The sequence below is a fragment of the Mobula birostris genome, chromosome 26, assembly GCF_030028105.1.
Source record: "Mobula birostris isolate sMobBir1 chromosome 26, sMobBir1.hap1, whole genome shotgun sequence".
Lineage (NCBI taxonomy): Eukaryota > Metazoa > Chordata > Chondrichthyes > Myliobatiformes > Myliobatidae > Mobula > Mobula birostris.
Window position 1 is genome coordinate 32,951,908 of NC_092395.1, and position 19,746 is coordinate 32,971,653.

At 39.8% G+C, this 19,746-nt stretch overlaps 1 protein-coding gene across 2 annotated transcripts in view; it reads left to right on the forward strand.

Moving 5' to 3' along the window:
• The window catches only part of wdr18 (WD repeat domain 18), a 190,118-nt gene that overhangs the window by 74,567 nt on the left and 95,805 nt on the right, over positions 1 to 19,746 (forward strand). For both annotated transcript variants that reach the window (XM_072244516.1, XM_072244518.1), the window contains exon 5: positions 16,277 to 16,420. In XM_072244516.1, the coding sequence (XP_072100617.1) occupies positions 16,277 to 16,420 (144 nt within the window). The remainder of the gene's footprint in view (positions 1 to 16,276; positions 16,421 to 19,746) is intronic.

Consider the following 19,746-nt stretch of genomic DNA (forward strand, 5'->3'; position numbering starts at 1 on the left):
TGAATATCGATTTCTCCTTTTGGTAAAATAAAAACCCTCCTTCTCTCCTCACTCTGACGTCTTGCTTCTTCTCATCTGCCCATCATCTCCTCCTGGTGCCCCTCCTCCTCCCTTTCTTCTATGGTCCACTTTCCTCTCCTATCGGATTCTTTCTTCTCTGGCCTTTTACCTTTCTCAGCCACCCACCATCTTCTAGCTATCCTGCTTCCCCTCCCCCCACCTTTTTATTCTGGCATCTTCCTCCTTCCTTTCCAGTCCTGAAGAAGGGCCTTGGTCCAAAACCTTGACTGCTTGTTCATTTCCATAGATACTAAGTTCCTCCAGCATTTTGTTTATGTTGCTTTGGATTTCCTGCATCTACAGAATTTCTTTTGTTTAAAATTTATCCCAATGTTCCTGCTCTATTTCTTACCCAAAACTTTAAGTCTGTGTGTCTTGCTCTTTACAGTATCATCTAATAGGAACAGCTTTTCCTTGTCTATCTTGACTAAAACAGTCATAATCTTGCACATCCCTGTTAGATTTTCTCTGAATCTCCTTTGCACAAACAGAGTAACCTTTTATAACCTAACCTTACCCCTAAAACTTTTCATTCCTAGAACCATTCTGACAGCAGTCCCTTGCACCCCTCAAAGACCTACATATCCTTTGTAAACTGTTGTAATAATGCAGTTCTCACCTAACCAGTGCTTTATAGAGGTCCAGCATTAACTTTTGACATTTGTACTCATACCTCTATGCAATCTAAGATCTTAACTATATTCTTATATCCAGTAGCCTTCAGCACAGGAAAACATCTCCCTCCTCTACCACACTGCAAAGCCCAAGTCCCTATGTTCTCATGCTCTCTTTAGTACTGTTGGTATTGATCAATACATTTGTGTATACAGGTGGCTCCCCGCTTTTCAAACGTTCGCTTTATGACACCTCGCTGTTACGAAAGACCTGCATTAGTTACCTGTTTTTGCTAACAGAAGGTGTTTTCACTGTTACGAAAAAAGGCAGCGCGCGCCTGAACCACCAAGCCCCTCCCCCGGAACTGCATTCTAGCCGCAGCAGCCGCCATTGCTTAAACATGTGCTTTATCTCAATTTATTTTGCGCATCCGTTCGCGGGATGAGTTCTAAGGTATTGGAAAAGCCTAAAAGAGCTCGTAAGGGTGCTACACTTCGTGTAAAACTAGACATAATTAAGCGTTTTGATCGTGGTGAATGAAGTAAGGACATTGTCCACGCATTGAACTTGCCCGCGTCCATCATTCGCACTATTTATATGCAGAGAGAAATGACGTTTGGTTATTCGTATAAACAAGTGTTTAACTGTGCCGAAACTGCAATTTATTGGAAAGAATTGCCGAGCAAGCAATTTATTTCGATAGAAGAAAAGAAGGCTAAGGGACACAAGGCATCGAAGGATAGGTTTACCCTAATGCCTATTATTAACACCACTGGTGATGCTGCCCTTAAACCTCTACTAGTGTACCATTCAGAAAATCCAAGGGCACTTAAAGACGTTGATAAGAAAACGCTTCCCGTTGTGTTCTGTTCACATCCAAGTGGTTGGAATACTCGTGCTTTTTTTCTGAGTAATGAGTGGATATGTTAGTCCTTTTGTTGAAAAATACTGTAGAGAAAATAACCTCGATAATAGGTGTCTTGTGATTGTTGATAATTGTGCTGCTCATCCACCAGGCATTATTGAGTATGGCGGTAACATTCGTGTTGTGTTCTTAGCGCTGAATATGACATTGTTACTGCAGCCGTGCGACCAAGGCCTAATAGCCACAATTAAGGCTTACTCTATGCAAAGTATGATGCGTTATATTGTAAGTACCATTGACAGAGAGGGCAACTCCAAAGTGTCTTTGTGAAAGTTCTGGAAGGAATACAATATAAAATTGGCAATCGCCAACATTGGAGATGCTCTCAGTAGGCTAACACTGAGAAATGGTGTTTGGAGGAAACTGTGTCCCGAAGCAGTGAACGATTTTAAAGGCTTCGAGCCATCAACAATAAATACGGCAATAGTGAGTTTGGCTACTGTACATACGTTATTTCTACTTTATATAGGCTGTGCATTTTTATGTGTTATTTGGTATGATTTGGCAGCTTCATAGCTTAAAAGTTACTGGAGAGAGTGTTTCTGCTGAGAGCGCTTCCGCCGAGAGTGCTGCTGTGAGATTTTCGCTGCGCTAGGCAGTGCTGAAAAGTATTTCTACTTTATATAGGCTGTGTACTTATCATATCATATTCCTGCTTTTACTATCTGTTCCTGTTATTTTAGGTTTTATTTGTTATTTGGCATGATTTTGTAGGATATTTTTTGGGTCTGGGAACGCTCAAAAATTTTTCCCATATTAATAAATGGTAATTGCTTATTCACTTTACGACATTCCAGCTTACGAACCGTTTCATAGGAACGCTGTACCTTTGGGTAGTGGGGGAAACCTGTAAATGCCTTCCTTCCTCTTTTTGTTTTGCTCATTGCTCTTGCCTAATACTTTCCTGTTGCCAATTGGTATCCCCCTCAGTTTGCTATACCTCCAAACTTTAGAGTGGCCCTCTGTTGGTTGGGGTTGACCATGGATATTGCATCCTACCTGTCTATGTGTTACTCAAGCTGTTAGTCAAGCCAAGGCAGTACGATATGGCTGCAGGCCACGCCAATTCAAAATCACTCAAAATAGCATTCAAAAAAGGAGCAACAGAAACCAGAAGCACATCATAACGTGAAGTATAGAATCCAATCCACAAGCCACATCTATTAAACCTTGCCCAAGAATTCCAGCACCATCCTCCGACAGCACAGAGGGTGAGAGAGATCATTCGAACACAGGGATCTTCCTTTGGGGGCAGCGAGGGAGAAAGAGAGATCAACACACACAGACACTTTCCTCCGGCAGCAGTGAGCGAGAGGCTTGTAGTCGGCGCTGAACACTCGCACTTGCCTTGATGATTTCAATCTCCCTCTGCTTTAATCAGCGAAATTGGTGAGAAATTGAGTCGACCATGGGGTTGCATCCTGTCTCCAGGCTTCTTGGTCTTGGGGCCACACACTTGGCTTGAAACCTCAAGAAACCCTCTCAGAGGCAACAAAGAGCCAGATCTCTCAATCATCCTGATGACCACGGACTCCAACTGAGAACAACCACATTTGAAAGAAGGGAAAGAGTAGTTTCATTAACCGCCTGAAAGATGTCACTGTTGCTGCCACCTTTTTCCAAAAAGTTGTTAGCTGTGTAGCAGGCTCCTCTTCTTTATGCAGCTGATGAATCTAAAGGAATGGTAGAGACTACCAGCGATATCACAGGAGTTGCAGACAGTATTGAACACAACATAGGACTGCCTGAGGGACTCCAACTCTGGATTTTTCCTTGTGGTTTACTCCTGAAGCCTTTCCCTTGAGTGAGTATAGCTGCATGGCAGCAGAGGTTTGAGATCAGAGTTTTTCTTCTGCTAGATGAGCTGCCAAACATGGCTGTTGAACCCTATATAACCATATAACAATTACAGCATGGAAACAGGCCATCTCAGCCCTTCTAGTCCGTGCCGAACTCTTACTTTCACCTAGTCCCACCGACTCGCACTCACATCTGTCCAAAGTGACTAGTTTTAAGGCGACAACCCCGACTGGTAAAACAAAATTGTGACAGAAACAGCAATAAAGTATTCACCTGGGACTTGCATGACTGACAGTAGTGAAAACCAAGAGGAAGCTACTGACACCATGATGGAAGCCCTGAACACTGCCATAGATGGAGGACCTTGCTGCCTAAACTCCAGTGGCATAATGGGCAATAGGTGGTTTGTGATCTTTGTGCATTTTTATTCACAACAAAGCCTTTGTTGTTTTATGTGTTCACATTATTTTGTGACAGTACATAATTGCCCTGAGGAAAGGTTTTTGGATAATGAATCTTTTCACAGTACAGTATTGTGTAATTTTAAACAAGTCTTGAATTTTTAACATATGCTTTTAGTTAACTAGAATAATTGATTTAATTGTAGCTTCCTAGTGACAGATTCAGAAAGCCTAAATCTAGTCTACCAGTTGAAGTGCATCCGTTCATATTTTAAATGTTGCATAAATTTGCTAAAATTAAAATTTGCTGATCTCTTGTAAGTTCAGGCATTTTCTCCTTTTTTCATGTGTTATGTTTTATTTTAAAAAAATATATTTTGATATTTTATGAATTCATTTACTCATTTCTTTGCATTAACAATTGTTTAGTGGTATAAGTTAATGATATATAGCACTTTGATTATAAGTAAAATGTGAGATTTTCGTTATAGGTATTAAGTAACTTTGGTTCTTTTGTAAACTCTTACAAATAATGAAGGAAAGGAGCTGGTAAGCTAGTAGAACTGTCATTTTTTGAAGACCTGGGCCACATATGCCATTTCTCAGCTTCAATATTATCGGTCCTATGACTGTTCAGTGAGGGATTATTCTCAAAAACTGGGAGTAAAAACTAAAATATTAGGAACACTTATTGGCATGTGCTGACAGAGGAACACAAAATTCATGTTTCAGCTCAGTAACCTGTGTCAGAATTGGAAAATGTTGAGGAAAAGGAGATGTCTGATAGAAGACAAAGATGATTAAGTAAAAGGAGTGAAGATTTGACATAGAAGTGGCTGGTTGTAAGTGAAATTGGAGAAATAAGAAATGCAAGTAGAGCCGAGGTGAATGATTACTACAGATATACAGGATGCAGATCTTTCACCCAGCTATATGGTGAACCCTCTCCCCCTTCTCAGTAGGTGTGATTTAACCATTTCGTGCCATGGGTATGAGTGCTGCTGAACTTTCAGACAAAATTATATTTAATCCTCCAGCAGAGTTAATAGCTGTGCTCGACAGACTAGGGATTCTAAGGACACCAGACCCGGTCACAGCAACCTGACCTAAGCGGCCCAGCTGAGGAAGCTGCAGGGGCAGGCAGTGTGAGAGGAAGCAGAAATGTGGCAAGAGAGCTTGGCTGAGAACTGAGCCACCAGACTGGCGGTACCATAATCTTTCCTGGCCAGCGTCCACTTGCTAGATAATAAAATGGACTTACTGAGAATGAACACACAGAAAGAGATGAGAAACGGTTGCATTCTGGTTTTCAACAAAACGTGGTTAAACAACAACGTGCCTGACTTGGCATTTCAGCTCTACAGGATGACTCTGTTCCTCAGACAGGAAGTCCCTGTTGGGGAAATCCAAAGGAGATGGATTCTGTGTGTACATTAACAAAGGCTGGTGCACAAGCTCATCTGTAGTTAGCAGTCACTGTTCTGGGGAAATTGAGCATCTTACAATAAAATGCTGGCCACATTCCCTGCCCAGGGAGTTTATTGTTTTCATTACCGCTGTCTACATCCACCACCACCAACCCCCCACACCACAGTGCCAAGGTTGCCCTGGGAATGCTTTACAGTATCATCAGCTGAAGAAGACAAGCATCCAGATAGTTTTTTCTTAATTTTAGGAGACTTCAATCGTGCTAACCTGCAGGGCATTTTATCCAAGTTCCATCAACATGTCACCGTGGCCACAGGGGAACAAACAGACTGGACCATGTTTATACAAACGGACGCAATACTTACAAAGCCATCTCATGCCCTCACTTATTGACTATGTCTTCATAATGTTAATCCCAGCATACCATCCGCTGTTGAAAATGGAGAAACCAGTCAAGAGGACCATCACTTTATGGCCTGATGAGGCAAACTATATGCTCCAGGACAGCTTTGACCAGACTTACTGGCAAGAAGGCCGCCACAAATAGAGCAGACACAGACTTCAAGGAGTATGCCTCATCTGTTAGTAGCTACATCAGTAAGTGTGTAGAAGACATTGGTACCTCAAGAACAATTATCTCACAGCCCACTCAAAAGCCCTGGCTGAACGCAGAGATGGGGTCCCTACTAGAGGTCCAGGACACTCCCTTCAAGTCCAGTGATAGAACACCTTTCAGAGCAGCCAGGAGAAACCTCATCTTGGGTATCGAGGACAAAAACCATCTATGCACAAAAAACTCGGGAGCACCTATCAGATAACAATCCTCAACATATGTGTTTGGGCACTTTTATGCACACTTGGAGGCATGAAACACAACAGTGGCCTGAAAGTTACTCCCCTCCCAGGTGAGCAGCCACTGTCTGTATCAGAAGCTGATGTGAGAAGGACTCTGCAGAGAGTCAACCCCCATAAGGCGGCTGGACCAGACAACATCCCTGGCTGAGTACTCGGGGAGTGTGCACACCAGTTCACTGACGTCTTCGTGGACATCTTCAACACTTCACTCATCTCGGCTGCTGTCCCCACATGCTTCAAATCAGCCACCAAAAAACTCTTCAGAATTAAGCCACTACTAACCACTGCCACTGATGGCAATCTCACGAGGCGCTTTGAATGGCTGATAATGGCACATATCCAAAACTCCATTCCTGCCACATTGGAAACTCACCAAATGCTTACCAACAGAACCATTCTGTAACGGATGCCACAGCAGCTGTCATGCACCTGGCCATGATCCATTGAGAGATCAAGGACACTGTTAGAATGCTGTACTGGATTTCAGTTTGGCATTCAACATTATTGCCCCACAGAACTTTGGTGAACAAACTGTTACTCCTTAATCTGAATACTGTGCAACTGTGTGTTGGACTTCCAAATGAACAGACGTCAGATAGTCAGGATGCATAACTGCTCTTTCATCCCCATCATCCTGAAAATGGCTGTGTGCTGAGCCCATTGCTGTACACTCTACTCACACACAACTGCATGGCCAAACACCTGAGCAATCACATCGTCAAATTCGCAGGTGACACGACAGCAGTGAGACTCATCCCAACAATGATGAGAGACCTACAGGTAGAAGATCGGAGACCTGGTGCCAGCCAAATAACCTCTCCCTTAATATCAAGAAGACAAAGAAGGGTAGTTATTGACTCCAGGAGAACTCGCAGCACCCACATTCCCCCTTACATCTGTGGCACAGCAGTGAAAGCTGCAAGCAGTTTCAGACTCCTGTGAGTGCACATTATACACAACATCTAATGGTCCCAGAGCACATCCTACTCAGTCTAGAAATCTCACTTACGCCTCTACTTTCTGAGAATGCTGAAGACAGCTGGACCTTGCACATCCATACTCGCTCATTCTACAGATGCGCAGAAGAGAGCATCTTGTCAAGCTGTATCACTGCTTGGTACGGAAACTACACTGCGATAGATAGGAAGGCTCGACAATGGGTAGTCAAAACTCCCCAACGCGTTACTGGTACCAGCCTATCTGCCATCAAGGACATATATACAGAAAGGCGCCGGAAAAAGGTCAGTAATATCATGAAGGATCCCACTCACTCTGCTCATGGACTATTTGTCCCGCACACATCAGGGAGGAGACTACGTAGCATCCATGCCAGGGCCACCAGACTCAGTTACGAAAACAGTTACTTTCCCTAAGCAGTGAGGCTGATCAGCATTTCCACCCACTAACTCCACTGCTCCCTTATTGTTTCCTGTCATTCGCCTTATGGACAGCCTAGTGTCACTTTATGGACATAAATCAATCTATGTCTATAAGCTATCTTATGTGTTTATTTTTATTGTGCTTTGTAAGTCATTATTGTGTTCTTTATCTTTTGTGTTTTTTGTGTGCTGTATTGGATCCAGAGCAACAATTATTTTGTTCTCCTTTACATTTGTGTACAGGAAATGCCATTAAACAAATTTGAATTTTGTCTTTTGAGAGAAAATGGATGATGGTTAAGGATTGCAGTTGTAAAAATCAATGTCAAGGTCAAAAGGCTGGAAAGTATCTGGTAGAAAAATTATGCTTACAGCGATACAGAGGTTCACTGGAACAATATAGTATAGGAGGCTAAGAACAAAAATGTTAGAGCGTGGCTGAGAATGAGAGACATAATGAGTGATTTGTTGGAGCAGTGGTAGCAATGAAATGATGCTTCACTGTTTATCATGGAAGGAAAACATAAATGCAGACTGCACATAGCTGTGTGATTGTTAGCTTCATATAGAAGAAGCTTGTGTCATTCAGCCTTTGCCTGTTTGTAAAGTAACTTTTCTAGAGCTTCTTGATTTTGTGTTTGAGAACTTGTATGTTAATAAATGGCATGCACCATGACCCTGTCTCAATGATCCTGCAGTTCTGCACTGAAGGCTTTTTCCAAAAGCATCAAAGGACTGACTTAAAACTGCAGCTATCCTTAGGATTAATACCAATTGCTTTTGAGCATCTGTTCACAGAGTTAAGGATAGAATTTGCAATTTTTCTGGCAGGTGTATTGTGAGCCATGAAAATATTACCCTCAATAACCCACCTTTGATACTTAAAAAACTGAAGTAGAATCAGAAGTTGAATTTCTTATTTTTATTTGCATAATCCATTATTTTTGAATGCCAGTTATTTTGGTTTAATATGGTTGAAAAGGATAAATTTTCAAAAGCCTTAAAGATGTTATGTTATGAAAATCTCAGAAACACAATTGTCATCTGTGAAAACATTCATTCCGTATCCTCCTGGTATAGATAATACTTTCATAAAAACAGTACAAAACTTGCTCTACTGCATTTTCTTATTCCCGTGGCAATTTGGCACTAACTCAGCAGTATTTAAAACTGATCATTAATTTATTCAACAAATTAAAGATGTAAGTACTAAGAAAGGGTTTGAAATATTTATGTTTATTCTGCTAGCAAGTAGCTAGTTTAATTAAATTGGAATTAGACAGGAATTTCCTTTTACGTTTAAGGGGTTTCTTGTTCAAGACCACAAATAATATTTCTACTGTGATATTAAAGTCTGGTATTTCAATGATCCATGGAAAGATTATGGTAAGATTACAATTTCAGCATTAGTCATGTTCTGGTGTATGCTCCTTTACAACCTTCAATAAAACTGTTGGAAGTTTGCTGACAAAATTTAATGTTCCTCAGATGTTTTAAATTTGCATATTGCTTTGTTCTAGATTGATGTTACATTTTCCTTTTCAATTGAATTAATTCCAGTTTGAAAAGATGTTACTAAATGTTAATATCAATGGTGATCATGTGTCTATTTAAAAAAAAGTTTCAACCCAATCCACATAATTTCTCTCGCCCCTCCAACTTTATGCTTGACATGATAGATGAATTTGGATTTGAAAAACAGGCTGAACAGTGGAACCATGCTGCTCCTTTCTCACACAATACCATCTCCATGAGATGTTGTTTAAAGGCAGTCTGCATATTTCTTACTGATAAATAATTTATACTGCCGTATACCAGAGTGCATTAGTCAATCCCCTGTAGTATTGAATATGAGAAGTTAAGCCTAAGTGTTGTATTTGGTGACTGTATGGTTGGAGGGTTAAAAGTCATTTGCTTTAGTATGTAGATAAAATTCAGCCATAATTTAAAATTGATTTATTTTTACTTATAAAATAAATTCTGCTGTAAATTATTATGTCTATGTCATAACAGAAATTGCTTGTATAAAAATTCATGTAATCCAGCCAGAAAAACACAAATACAAAAATTTAGAATACTTTGGCTCACTTGAACCCTTGATACTGGTTTTAACATCTGAGGATTACATAGCAGTGGTTAGGCAATAGACAATAGGTGCAGGAATAGGCCATTCAGCCCTTCGAGCCAGCACCACCACTCACTGTGATCATGGCTGATCATCCACAATCAGTACCCTTTTCCTGCCTTCTCCCCATATCCCTTGACTCCGCTATCTTTAAGAGCTCTATCTAACTCTTTCTTGAAAGAATCCAGAGAATTGGCCTCCGCTACCTTCTGAGGCAGCTCTGAGGCAGAGCATTCCACAGAACCACAACCCTCTGTGTAAAAAAAAGTTTTTCCTCAATTCCGTTCTAAATTGTCTACCCCTTATTCCTAAACTGTGGCCTCTGGTTCTGGACTCCCCCAACATCAGGAACATGTTTCCTGCCTCTAGCGTGTCCAATCCCTTAATAATCTTATTAAGGTTAGATCTTAGCTTTAAAGAGCAATTCTCTCGCACATGCTGTGTTTTATATGGTGTGCCCTCATTAAATGGTACATTTGTATCTAAATATTAAGGACATATTGGAAGATTTGCTCAGCATTTGAAATGAATGAAAGGTCACTGGGTAGAGTAAGAGTACATTAAGCCTTTTAGTTCTGACATCCACAATATAATTTAATTGTGAGAATACCAGTGCAGCAGGAACTCAAGCACATAGTCTCCTCTGGTATTTTAAAGCAACACTTTACATGTGTTGCATTGCAAAGTTCTTAGCTATTAGGTGGCATATTGGGTCCTTTTAGATTCTCTGTTAGTGCTTTATTGAAGATAAGGTAATTTATCTTTCATGATCAGCACTTAAAAAAATATTTACCTGGTCATTGTCACGACACAGTTCGTAAGAGCTTGCTGTATGTGTATTGACTGCTATATTTCCAGCAATTGCTAAGAACTCTGGCTAGGTACTCAAATGGTTAGTATTTCCCAAGATCAAGGACAGTGCACGAATGTGTGTCTCTTTGTATTACAGCAGTGACAATACTTAAGAAGTACTTAATTGGTTGTGAAGCATTTCAACCTGAGGTCATGAAGCAAACTATGAATTCATATTTTATTTCAGTTTTTACACTGATTTTAATTTTGTCCTCACATGTTAGGAGGGCAAGCAGACTATTGCCTTTGATTGTTAAGAGGATTGGAACCAAGAGTAAAGGCATTTTATTGAAATTATTTGGGACCCTAGTGGGACCACATCTGGAATATTGTGTACAGGTCTCATCTGACTAGCTAAGGAAGGATGTATTTGCAATAGAGTGACACAGTGGTGTAGCAGGTGGAGCTGCTGCTCACAGCTCCGGTGACCCAAATTCAATCACTTTCTGGTGCTGTCAGTGTGGGGTTTGCACGTTCTTTGTATAATTTTACATGTTTCCCCAGACTGCTCCAGTTTCCTCCCACATTCCAAAGTTATGCTGGTTGTTAAATGAATTAAGGTACTCCCAGTGTAGCTGGGTAGAGAGAAAAAAAGTTTGAGTTGATGGGCTGGTGAGAGAGAATAGGTTACCAGAATTGTTGAAATTGCTCTTAGAGCCTGGTTGATTTAATGGGCTGACTCTTTCATTCTTTCCCTCCACCCCACCCCACCCCAGCCTGGGAACCAACCAGATGAACCTTTATTATACTCTTCTCATATTTCATAAAATATGAAATAGAAAGGGTGTAAAAAAGTTTGACCAAGTTCTCCTGATGTAAGGGGTTAACAGGAGACAGATCTTATAGTGTTTGCAAAATTCTTACGCATTCAAGATTCTTACGGTCTCTAGAATAAGCACTCAAAATAAGGGGTTGGCTATTCAGGGCTGAAGTGGGAAGAAAATTCCTCACCCAGAGGATATCAGATCTTTATTATCCTCTATTCAAGGAGGCTGTGAAGGGCACTGATTATATTCAAAAGAAAGAACAATGAATATTTGGAAGTCAAGGAATAGTGCAGGTAAGTGTCACTGAGATAGAAGATCAGTCATCATTTTATAGAGTAGCAGTGCATACATAAAAGATGGGATGGTTTCTTCCTGTTTCTATTTCTTAGGTTCTCATATTCGTTCTTCTCTGAAGCTGAGATGACCTTCTTTGTTATATTGTGGATTCAGTCGAGACTACAGTTTCAACAGCTTCCATGAAACAACATTTCACTGCTTTTTAATAAATATGTTACTTTGTGTTTTTTGGCCTTCTTTATTTTCAATGGAGGAATGAATTGGGCAGAGACCAGAGTAGACCAGATGTATCCATGTTTCACTATAGCTGAGTTACAGAAGTAAATTATTTATGTTTGATCTGTTTTGATATTATTTGTGTAATTTTAATGTTAAAATTAACAGTAAAATTTATTCTTAAAGTATCTATATGTTACTATATACTCTCTTGAGCTTCATTTTCTTGCAGACATTTACAGGAAAATAAAGAAATAAAATAGAATTTTTTAAAAAAACTACACATAAACTAAGACTGTCAAAATCTGCAAAAGAAGACAAACTGCAAATAAAATTACTGCTGAGAACATGAGTTGTAGAGTCCTTGAAAGTGAATCATAGGTTGTTACTCAGTTCAGAGTTGTGAATGAAGTTATCCATGCTGGTTCAGGGGCCTCATGGTTGCAGGGTCATACCTGTTCCTGAACCTGATGGTGTTGAACCCAAGACTCCAGTATCTCCTGCCTGTTGATCTATATGGTAGGAGTTTTTGATGATGGATGTTGCTTTCTTTTGACAGCTCTCCATGTAAACGTGCTCAATGGTGGGGACAGCTTTTTCCGTAATGCTGTATCCACCACTTAATGTAGTCATTTTTGTTTCCATACCAGGCCGTGATGTTGGGATACTGTGCCATGCTGAATCTACACAAACTTCTAACAAAATAGAGATGCTACCATGCCTTCAATGTGATGGTACTTACATGCCGGCCCAGAACAGATGCTCTGATATAATAACACCAAGAAATTTAAAGCTCTTGACCTTCTCCATCTTTGATCCCCTAATGAGGACTGGCTCATGGACCTCCGGCTTCTTCATGCTGTAGTCGATGAATGAATATCTTGGTTTTCTTCAAACTACAGTCACTTTCTGAAAACATTCATGTAAATATGTTTTCTTGCATCGAATAAGAAATTGATTAATACTTTCAAATTCAGGAACTTGCAGAGCTTAAGCTTTTCTTCATTAAAAAAAGAAGCGGCTTATTTAGAAGAGAAACTGTCTTGATCTTTGGGATTGAATGTTTAAAAAAAACAGGGGTATTGGAAATCTGAAATAAAAACGAAGTGTTTGAAATAGTCAGCTGGTCAAGGAGCATCTGTCATCAGTAGCCCTTCATTAGACTATCATATCCCAGCTGTGACAATTTTACTGATGATACAGACAGATTTGTAAGAAGCTTCATTTAGAAATACATTTATGCAGCTTCAGTGTATTGGTAATCCATATGTCAGTATTTTTCCTGCCTTATTTTGATATTTACAGAAAGAAGAACATTTTATCCTGGACATTTAATGCAAAGGCATGTGTAGATCAATATTAATAGAAAAGTTTGGATTTGATGGTTTATTTTAAGATTCACATTTAATCTGGTTGATGAAAAGGGTTCCACTGGTTGCCCTCAGTTTTATTTTCTAACTGTAAGCTCTAAAGTTTAACTTTGTGGATCATGGTTTTGCACGGGCTGTGGGGTTTGTCAAAAGGCTCAATTACACATTAAAAATTTAAAATGCTCCAATTCTCTTCTGCTTTTACTTTCTTTGTTTGAATTGCTCAATTTTACTCAAATTGACTAAAGTAATTCAGAGGATTTTGTGAGATTTAAATAAATGTAAGTCATAATGTTAATTTATTGTCAACCTGGCTCATCAAAGCAAATTGGCAAGTGAACAGAAAAGCTTAGAGTAACACAAGAGACTGCAGATACTTAAATCCAGAGAAACACACATAACTGGAGGAACTCAACAGGTTAGGTAGCAGCTACAGAAGGAAATGTGCAGTCGACCTCTGTCTGTTTTCCTCCATAGATGCTTCCTGACTTGGTATGAAGCTGAGAGGTCATTGTTTAACTTTGTTATCAATGATACTTAGTAGAGAGAAGAAACAAATAAAAACCAAAATCTCTAGCTACCAGACCATTAATGGTAGAATAAAGCCATTTGACCCTTTGGATCCCATGGAAGAATCCCATCAGTCCCATTACCCTTATTTATATATATTTAACCTACACTGTTCAATGCCCCTTTAATTCTTTTTAACATTCACCTACATTAACAAGTAGTTTACATTAGACAAACAACCTGCCAGCCATCTTTAGAATGACTGAGGAAATCAATGAGGCAGTCAAAGAAATTCAGTGAAGTTGCAAAGAAAATGTGCAAACTGCATCTTGACACCATGCAAGGCCAGGATTAAAGCAAGATTCCTGGTGCTGTGAGGCAGCAGCATTAACTGCTGTGAAGCTACTCATCATTTCCAATGAAGCAAAACGTAATAATAAGGTATTCAAGATACTGGATTATGACTAGTGGCTTCTTAGGAGAAGGGGATATTCAGACTGGGCAATGGTTCTGAGGCGAAAGTGACCAGAATTTTAAGTTGCAATGATGGTTCTTGAACATTAGAAGTGCTTTCCAAAGTATTTTATTTGACTTGTGAAACATGCTTGTTCCTATCATGCATTCATTGATTGAACACCTTATGTCAGAATGTCTATCAAAAATGATATGGAATTTGTCATTTGTAATGAAAACTAAGGCCTAGTTTCAGCACATCGCCATTTTTGTATTGTGCATCAACACAAAATGTTGGGATTGAAAGTATAACATTATTATTAACAATGTCATGGATATCACAGGAAGGAATCTTGGTAAAATACAGTACTAACATATATATAACAGAAGCTATTTAGATCAATACTCTAAAAGCTATCCATTTAGCATAGTTGTCCTGCCTTTTCCCTTGCCCATTTTAAAACTTTAAATATTTTATGCACTTTCATTTTAAATCCACTATTTCTTTCTCATGGCATTGCATATCAAGAACCAATGTGATGGTTGGTATTCAGATCCAATGCTACATGAAGTTTGATAACTGGGTTATGAATAGAGGTTAAAAAAAGAGAGAAGTTTGGTGAACCAAAGGACTAGGGCAGAGATGGGAAGTGGGAATGAAGGTGAACAAGGTGAGAAAAGATAGAGATGTGTACAAAGTTTGTAAATGAGCAGTCTCAGCTCAAAACATCAGTTCTTTATTCCTGTCTATAGATGCCGAGTTCCTTGAGCATTTTGTGTGTGTAACTCTGGATTTCCAGCATCTGCAGAATCTCTTGTGTTAATGCAGCATTAAATGGAGTTTACAGTGAGGAAACACCAAGTTTAAATGGAAGCTGAAAGTTGCAAAGCAACAGAGTTTTTGCTGTCATTTTCCAGTGTAATGCAGGCAAACTGGAATTCCTGTGTACATATAAACAAAAGTGAAGTTTGTGAATTAGTTTGGATAGTATTTTAGGACAAAATATAGTAATATACCCTGCTTTTCATATATTAGATTAGATTTAATCACTCAGTCCTCATTTATTGTCATTTAGAAATGCATGCATTAAAAAATGATACAATGTTCCTCCAGAAAGATATCACAGAACAAACCAAGACTAAAACTGACAAAACCACATAATTATAACATATAGTTACAACAGTGCAAAGCAATACCGTAATTTGATAAAGAGCAGACCATGGGCACAGTAAAAAAAAGTCTCAAGTCCCGATAGCCCCATCATCTCACGCAGATGGTAGAAGGGAGAAACTCTCCCTGCCATGAACCTCCAAGCGCTGCAAACTTGCCTATGTAGCACCATGGGAAGCACCTGACCGCAGCGGACTCTGAGTCCGTCCGAAAACTTCGAGCCTCTGACCAGCCCTCCAACACCAAGCACCTGAGCACCATCCTCTGCCGAGCGCTTCGACCCCACCCCAGCTGCCAAGCAACAAGCAAAGCCGAGGACTTGGGGCCTTGGGCCTTCCCCTCCGGGTATTCTGGATCACACAGTAGCAGCGGCAGCGAAGCAGGCATTTCAAAAGTTTTTTGGATGTTCCTCCGTGCTCTCACGTCTATCTCCATCAAATCAGGATTGTGCACGGCACCCTACTTGACAGATAACAGATGTCACCACTGGAGTGGCTGCTGCGAGCTGCATTGCGCCGCCATCTTCTCCTTCCGCCTCCCGAATATTGCCTGAAATATTGGCAGAATGACTCTGCTGAAGTTTTCAACAGGAAATCAAAAGGAGTGTTCATAATTTTGTTCCTCTAAAATACATTTCTATCACTGTAAAGCAGGAAATAAGTGAAGTAGGACTTAACTACAGAGATATCAAGTTTCATAGCAATGGTACTACTTGGCATTCTGACTGTCATCCCAGTCAGAGATTGCTTCATTTTCAAAATGCATGTGTTTGGTGCAGTTATTGCATATTTCCAGCTTCTAAATCCTCAGATAGCTAGGCTGTGGTGCTTAATGTTTTTACTTGCACGTTTTAATAAATTTTATTTTGTTTTCAGCGGTTTTTTATAATAATCAATCTGTTTGAAATGAGAATCAAATCCTTACTTTCTGCACCCTCCCCCTCCCCAATTTTTGTTGTCAATCCTTTCCTTCATCTCCTTCCTCACATAGCTTGGCACTTTGACACTAAATGATAGTTCACTATTAATATTTTACTTTCCTTTCTCCTCCAGCTTTGGGAAATATCCTGTGGGGAACTCTTGATGTCTGTGCTCTTTGATGTTGGAATCATGTCTGTGGCCCTCGATCCTTGTGAATATTACTTATTCTGTGGAGGAAATGATGGATCCATATTTCAGGTCAACTTGTTTGCTGCGGTGAGTGGGGTATGCATTAAGGGTGATTTATTGGCAAAGTGAATTATTTTTGAATGTGCATCAAATATATCAAATAACTGCATTAAATATTTCCTGTAAAGAACTACTTAAAATTGCTAATGAATCTAGATGTCTGAGGTCACCATTAGAGAGGCATTTGCAGAAATGCCTGGAGGTATTTGGATGATGATTCATTGAAGGTTCATGAGTGCTTTAATAATAGCATTGTATTTTCCTGGCTTGCCTTTCCTGAGATACAGTCCAACTGGGTTGGCATCTAATATCTCCACCAAGTAATCATTTTCAGGACCAGCATTTTACATATTTTTTTGTATATTCACTTGGAGGGGTTGGGGTGAGTAAAGTGATCACAATTTGTAAGTTTTGTTTCCTCATTTTGCCTTACCACGTACTTTGCAACATGCAGTATGTTTATACTTGTGGGGCATCTAAAAAAATAAATGAGTCAAAAGTGTAAGATTCAACATCAATCTAGTAAGAAATTCAGGAAATTTCTTAATTTGAAGAGTGATAGAATATGGAACTTGATTTCACGTAGTGGTTTAAGGAAAAAAAGCATTGGTTGATTTAAGATGAAGCAAGATTAACTTCAAGTTTAAATTCAATTGTCATTTATCCATAAATGAGTACCTGTGAATACAGCCAAATGAAGCAGTGTTACTCCGGGGCCAGGTGCAAAATACAGTACCAACAGTCATACTCAGCACAATGCACATATAGCACATACAAGTTATCAGTAAAATACACTCACAAAAAATATAGTCCCAAGACCCTGGGTCCGAGTCCATAAATGTGGCAGCAGTCTGCAGTTGAACGTGATACATCTTGCCTTCTGTCGAGTGAAAACTGGGAAGAGCACCAGCATCAGCTTGGATGCTGCACCACACCACTTTGGTGGAGCACAGCGACTCCGTCTCTCTTCCGGACAGCTGTAAACAGGCGACACTGCAGATTGAGGTCTGGTCCTGTCTACAACTGAGCAGGTCCCCTGCTGTCCACCCTTGTCATTTGCCAATAAATTAGTGAATATAGACTTGTAGCATTCCACATTAACAATGTCCAACAGGGTGTTGTGATCACAGGCAAAGTGATTAGAACAATCACTCACAGCTAAACTGAACTCTGCCTTTGAACAACTCCTTCGGTTTCTCCGCCAATGTGCAGCTCGCTGATGGGATAGACCTGCAGTATTTTAAGTTTGTAATATCCAGCAGGGTCTTGCGATCGTAAAAAAAAATGTTTAAAAAGGACAGTAATACCTTTGATTGGCCCTATAAAAGCCACTGCGAAGATTGCTGCCATCTTACCAGAAGTCTGTGACACAGATAGAAATAGAAAGTTGTTATGAAATGGATAGAGTATTGTGGAAGGGATCCCGTTTGGTACATAAATTCTGGCAATTGAATATGCTGATGCCCTTACTCAGGCCAGTTATTGATATAAACTGGAATACTGCAGTCCCTTCTAACTTGAAATGTTAACACCTTGGCTTGACATTAGAACTTAAATTTCTTTTATTGTTAAACATGCAAAAGTTTTGCATTAAAAATGGCCTCTATGTTGGTAAGATTAAGAAAAGTGAATGGTTGGAAACTCCTGCTGGAAAAGCGAAGGAGGATACATTATGATTGACCTTAGATAGGGAAGGAGGTGGAAAATCTGAATTTCTGTAGTTCTTGACAATGCCCTTGCAATATTTCTAGTATTATGCATTTTTACATTTAGGTACATTCAATGTATAGGTAACCATAGCAGTTATTCCGTAGCAAGCAGCAAATTAAATAAGATTATGAGGTGATTTGACTTTTGCTTTGTTAGAAATGCAAGGCTATTGGCCAGAAATAGGAAGAAATCAATTACTTTTCAAATGCTGGAGTCTTAGGTTATTTTCACCTATATGAGTTAGTGTGTCATTGGAAGGACGGTAACTGTGTTTGTGGAATTGTTCTTGGTTGTACACTGAAGTGTTTACATTGATTACGTGTTCACAGTCAAGAATGTTAATGCATCCTCTTTAATTAAACAAGCTCTTTTTAAAATATGACAGTTTTGATGTTCCAGTATATTAGTAATCATGCTGTGAAATATTTAAGGGTCTCCCTGTGTATTAATTTTGTTTTAATTTGGGGAGTTGTTCTTACGAAAAGAGCCCCGAATTTGATAACAGCTTAACAGCTGGAATGAAGTACCTGATTAGGCACTGTTAAATTTAATTTTGATGTGGATGAATGGAAATAAGTACATTGTAAAAATTACACGACTGCATATATAAAGTTCCAGTAGAGCTAAATTGCTCATCTTATGAAATCAGTATTATTGGAGATGACACCAAGATAGTGTAATGGACAGTGACGAAGGCTATCATGGCGTGCAGAGGGATCTGGATCAGCTGGAAAAATGGGCTGAAAAATAGCAGATGGAATTTAATGCAGACAAACGGGAGGTTTTGCACTTTGATAGGACACCAACAAAGTGCACAGCAGGGCACTGGGGAGTGTGGTAGAACAAAGGAGCTCCATAATTCAGTGAAAGTGGCTCACAGATACATAGGGTCGTAAAGGAAGCTTCAGGCACATTGGCCTTCATAAATCAAAGTATTGAGTACACGATATGGGATGTTCTGTTGAAGTTGTATAAGACATTGGTGAGCCTAATTTAGAGTTTTCTGTGCAGTTTTGGTTACCTGCCAACAGGAAAGATGTAAGTAAAGTTGAAAGAGTCCAGAGAAAATATACAAGGATGTTGCTGGATTTGGAGGACCTGAGTTATAAGGAAAGATTGAATAGGTTGGGACTTTGTTCCTTAGAATACAGAAGTTGAAAGGAGATTTGATAGAGGTATACAAAATTATGAGGTGTATGGATAAGATTTAGATTATGAGGACACTCAGTCCTTGTTTATTGTCATTTAGAAATGCATGCATTAAAAAATGATACAATGTTCCTGCAGAAAGATATCACAGAAACACATGACAAACCAGGACTAACTGACAAAACCACATAATTATAACATATAGTTACAACAGTGCAAAGCAGTACCGTAACTTGATAAAGAGCAGACCATGGGCACGGTAAAAAAAAAGTCTCCAGTCCCGATAGCCCCATCATCTCATGCAGACAGAAGCGCCGCAAACTTGCCGATGCATTGGAGCACCCGACTGCAGCGGACTCTGAGTCCATCCGAAAACTTTGAGCCTCCGACCAGCCCTCCAACACCGAGCACCATCTCTGTCGGGTGCTTCAACCCCACCCCGGCCGCCGAGCAGCGAGCAAAGCCGAGGACTCGGGGTCTTCCCCTCCGAAGAT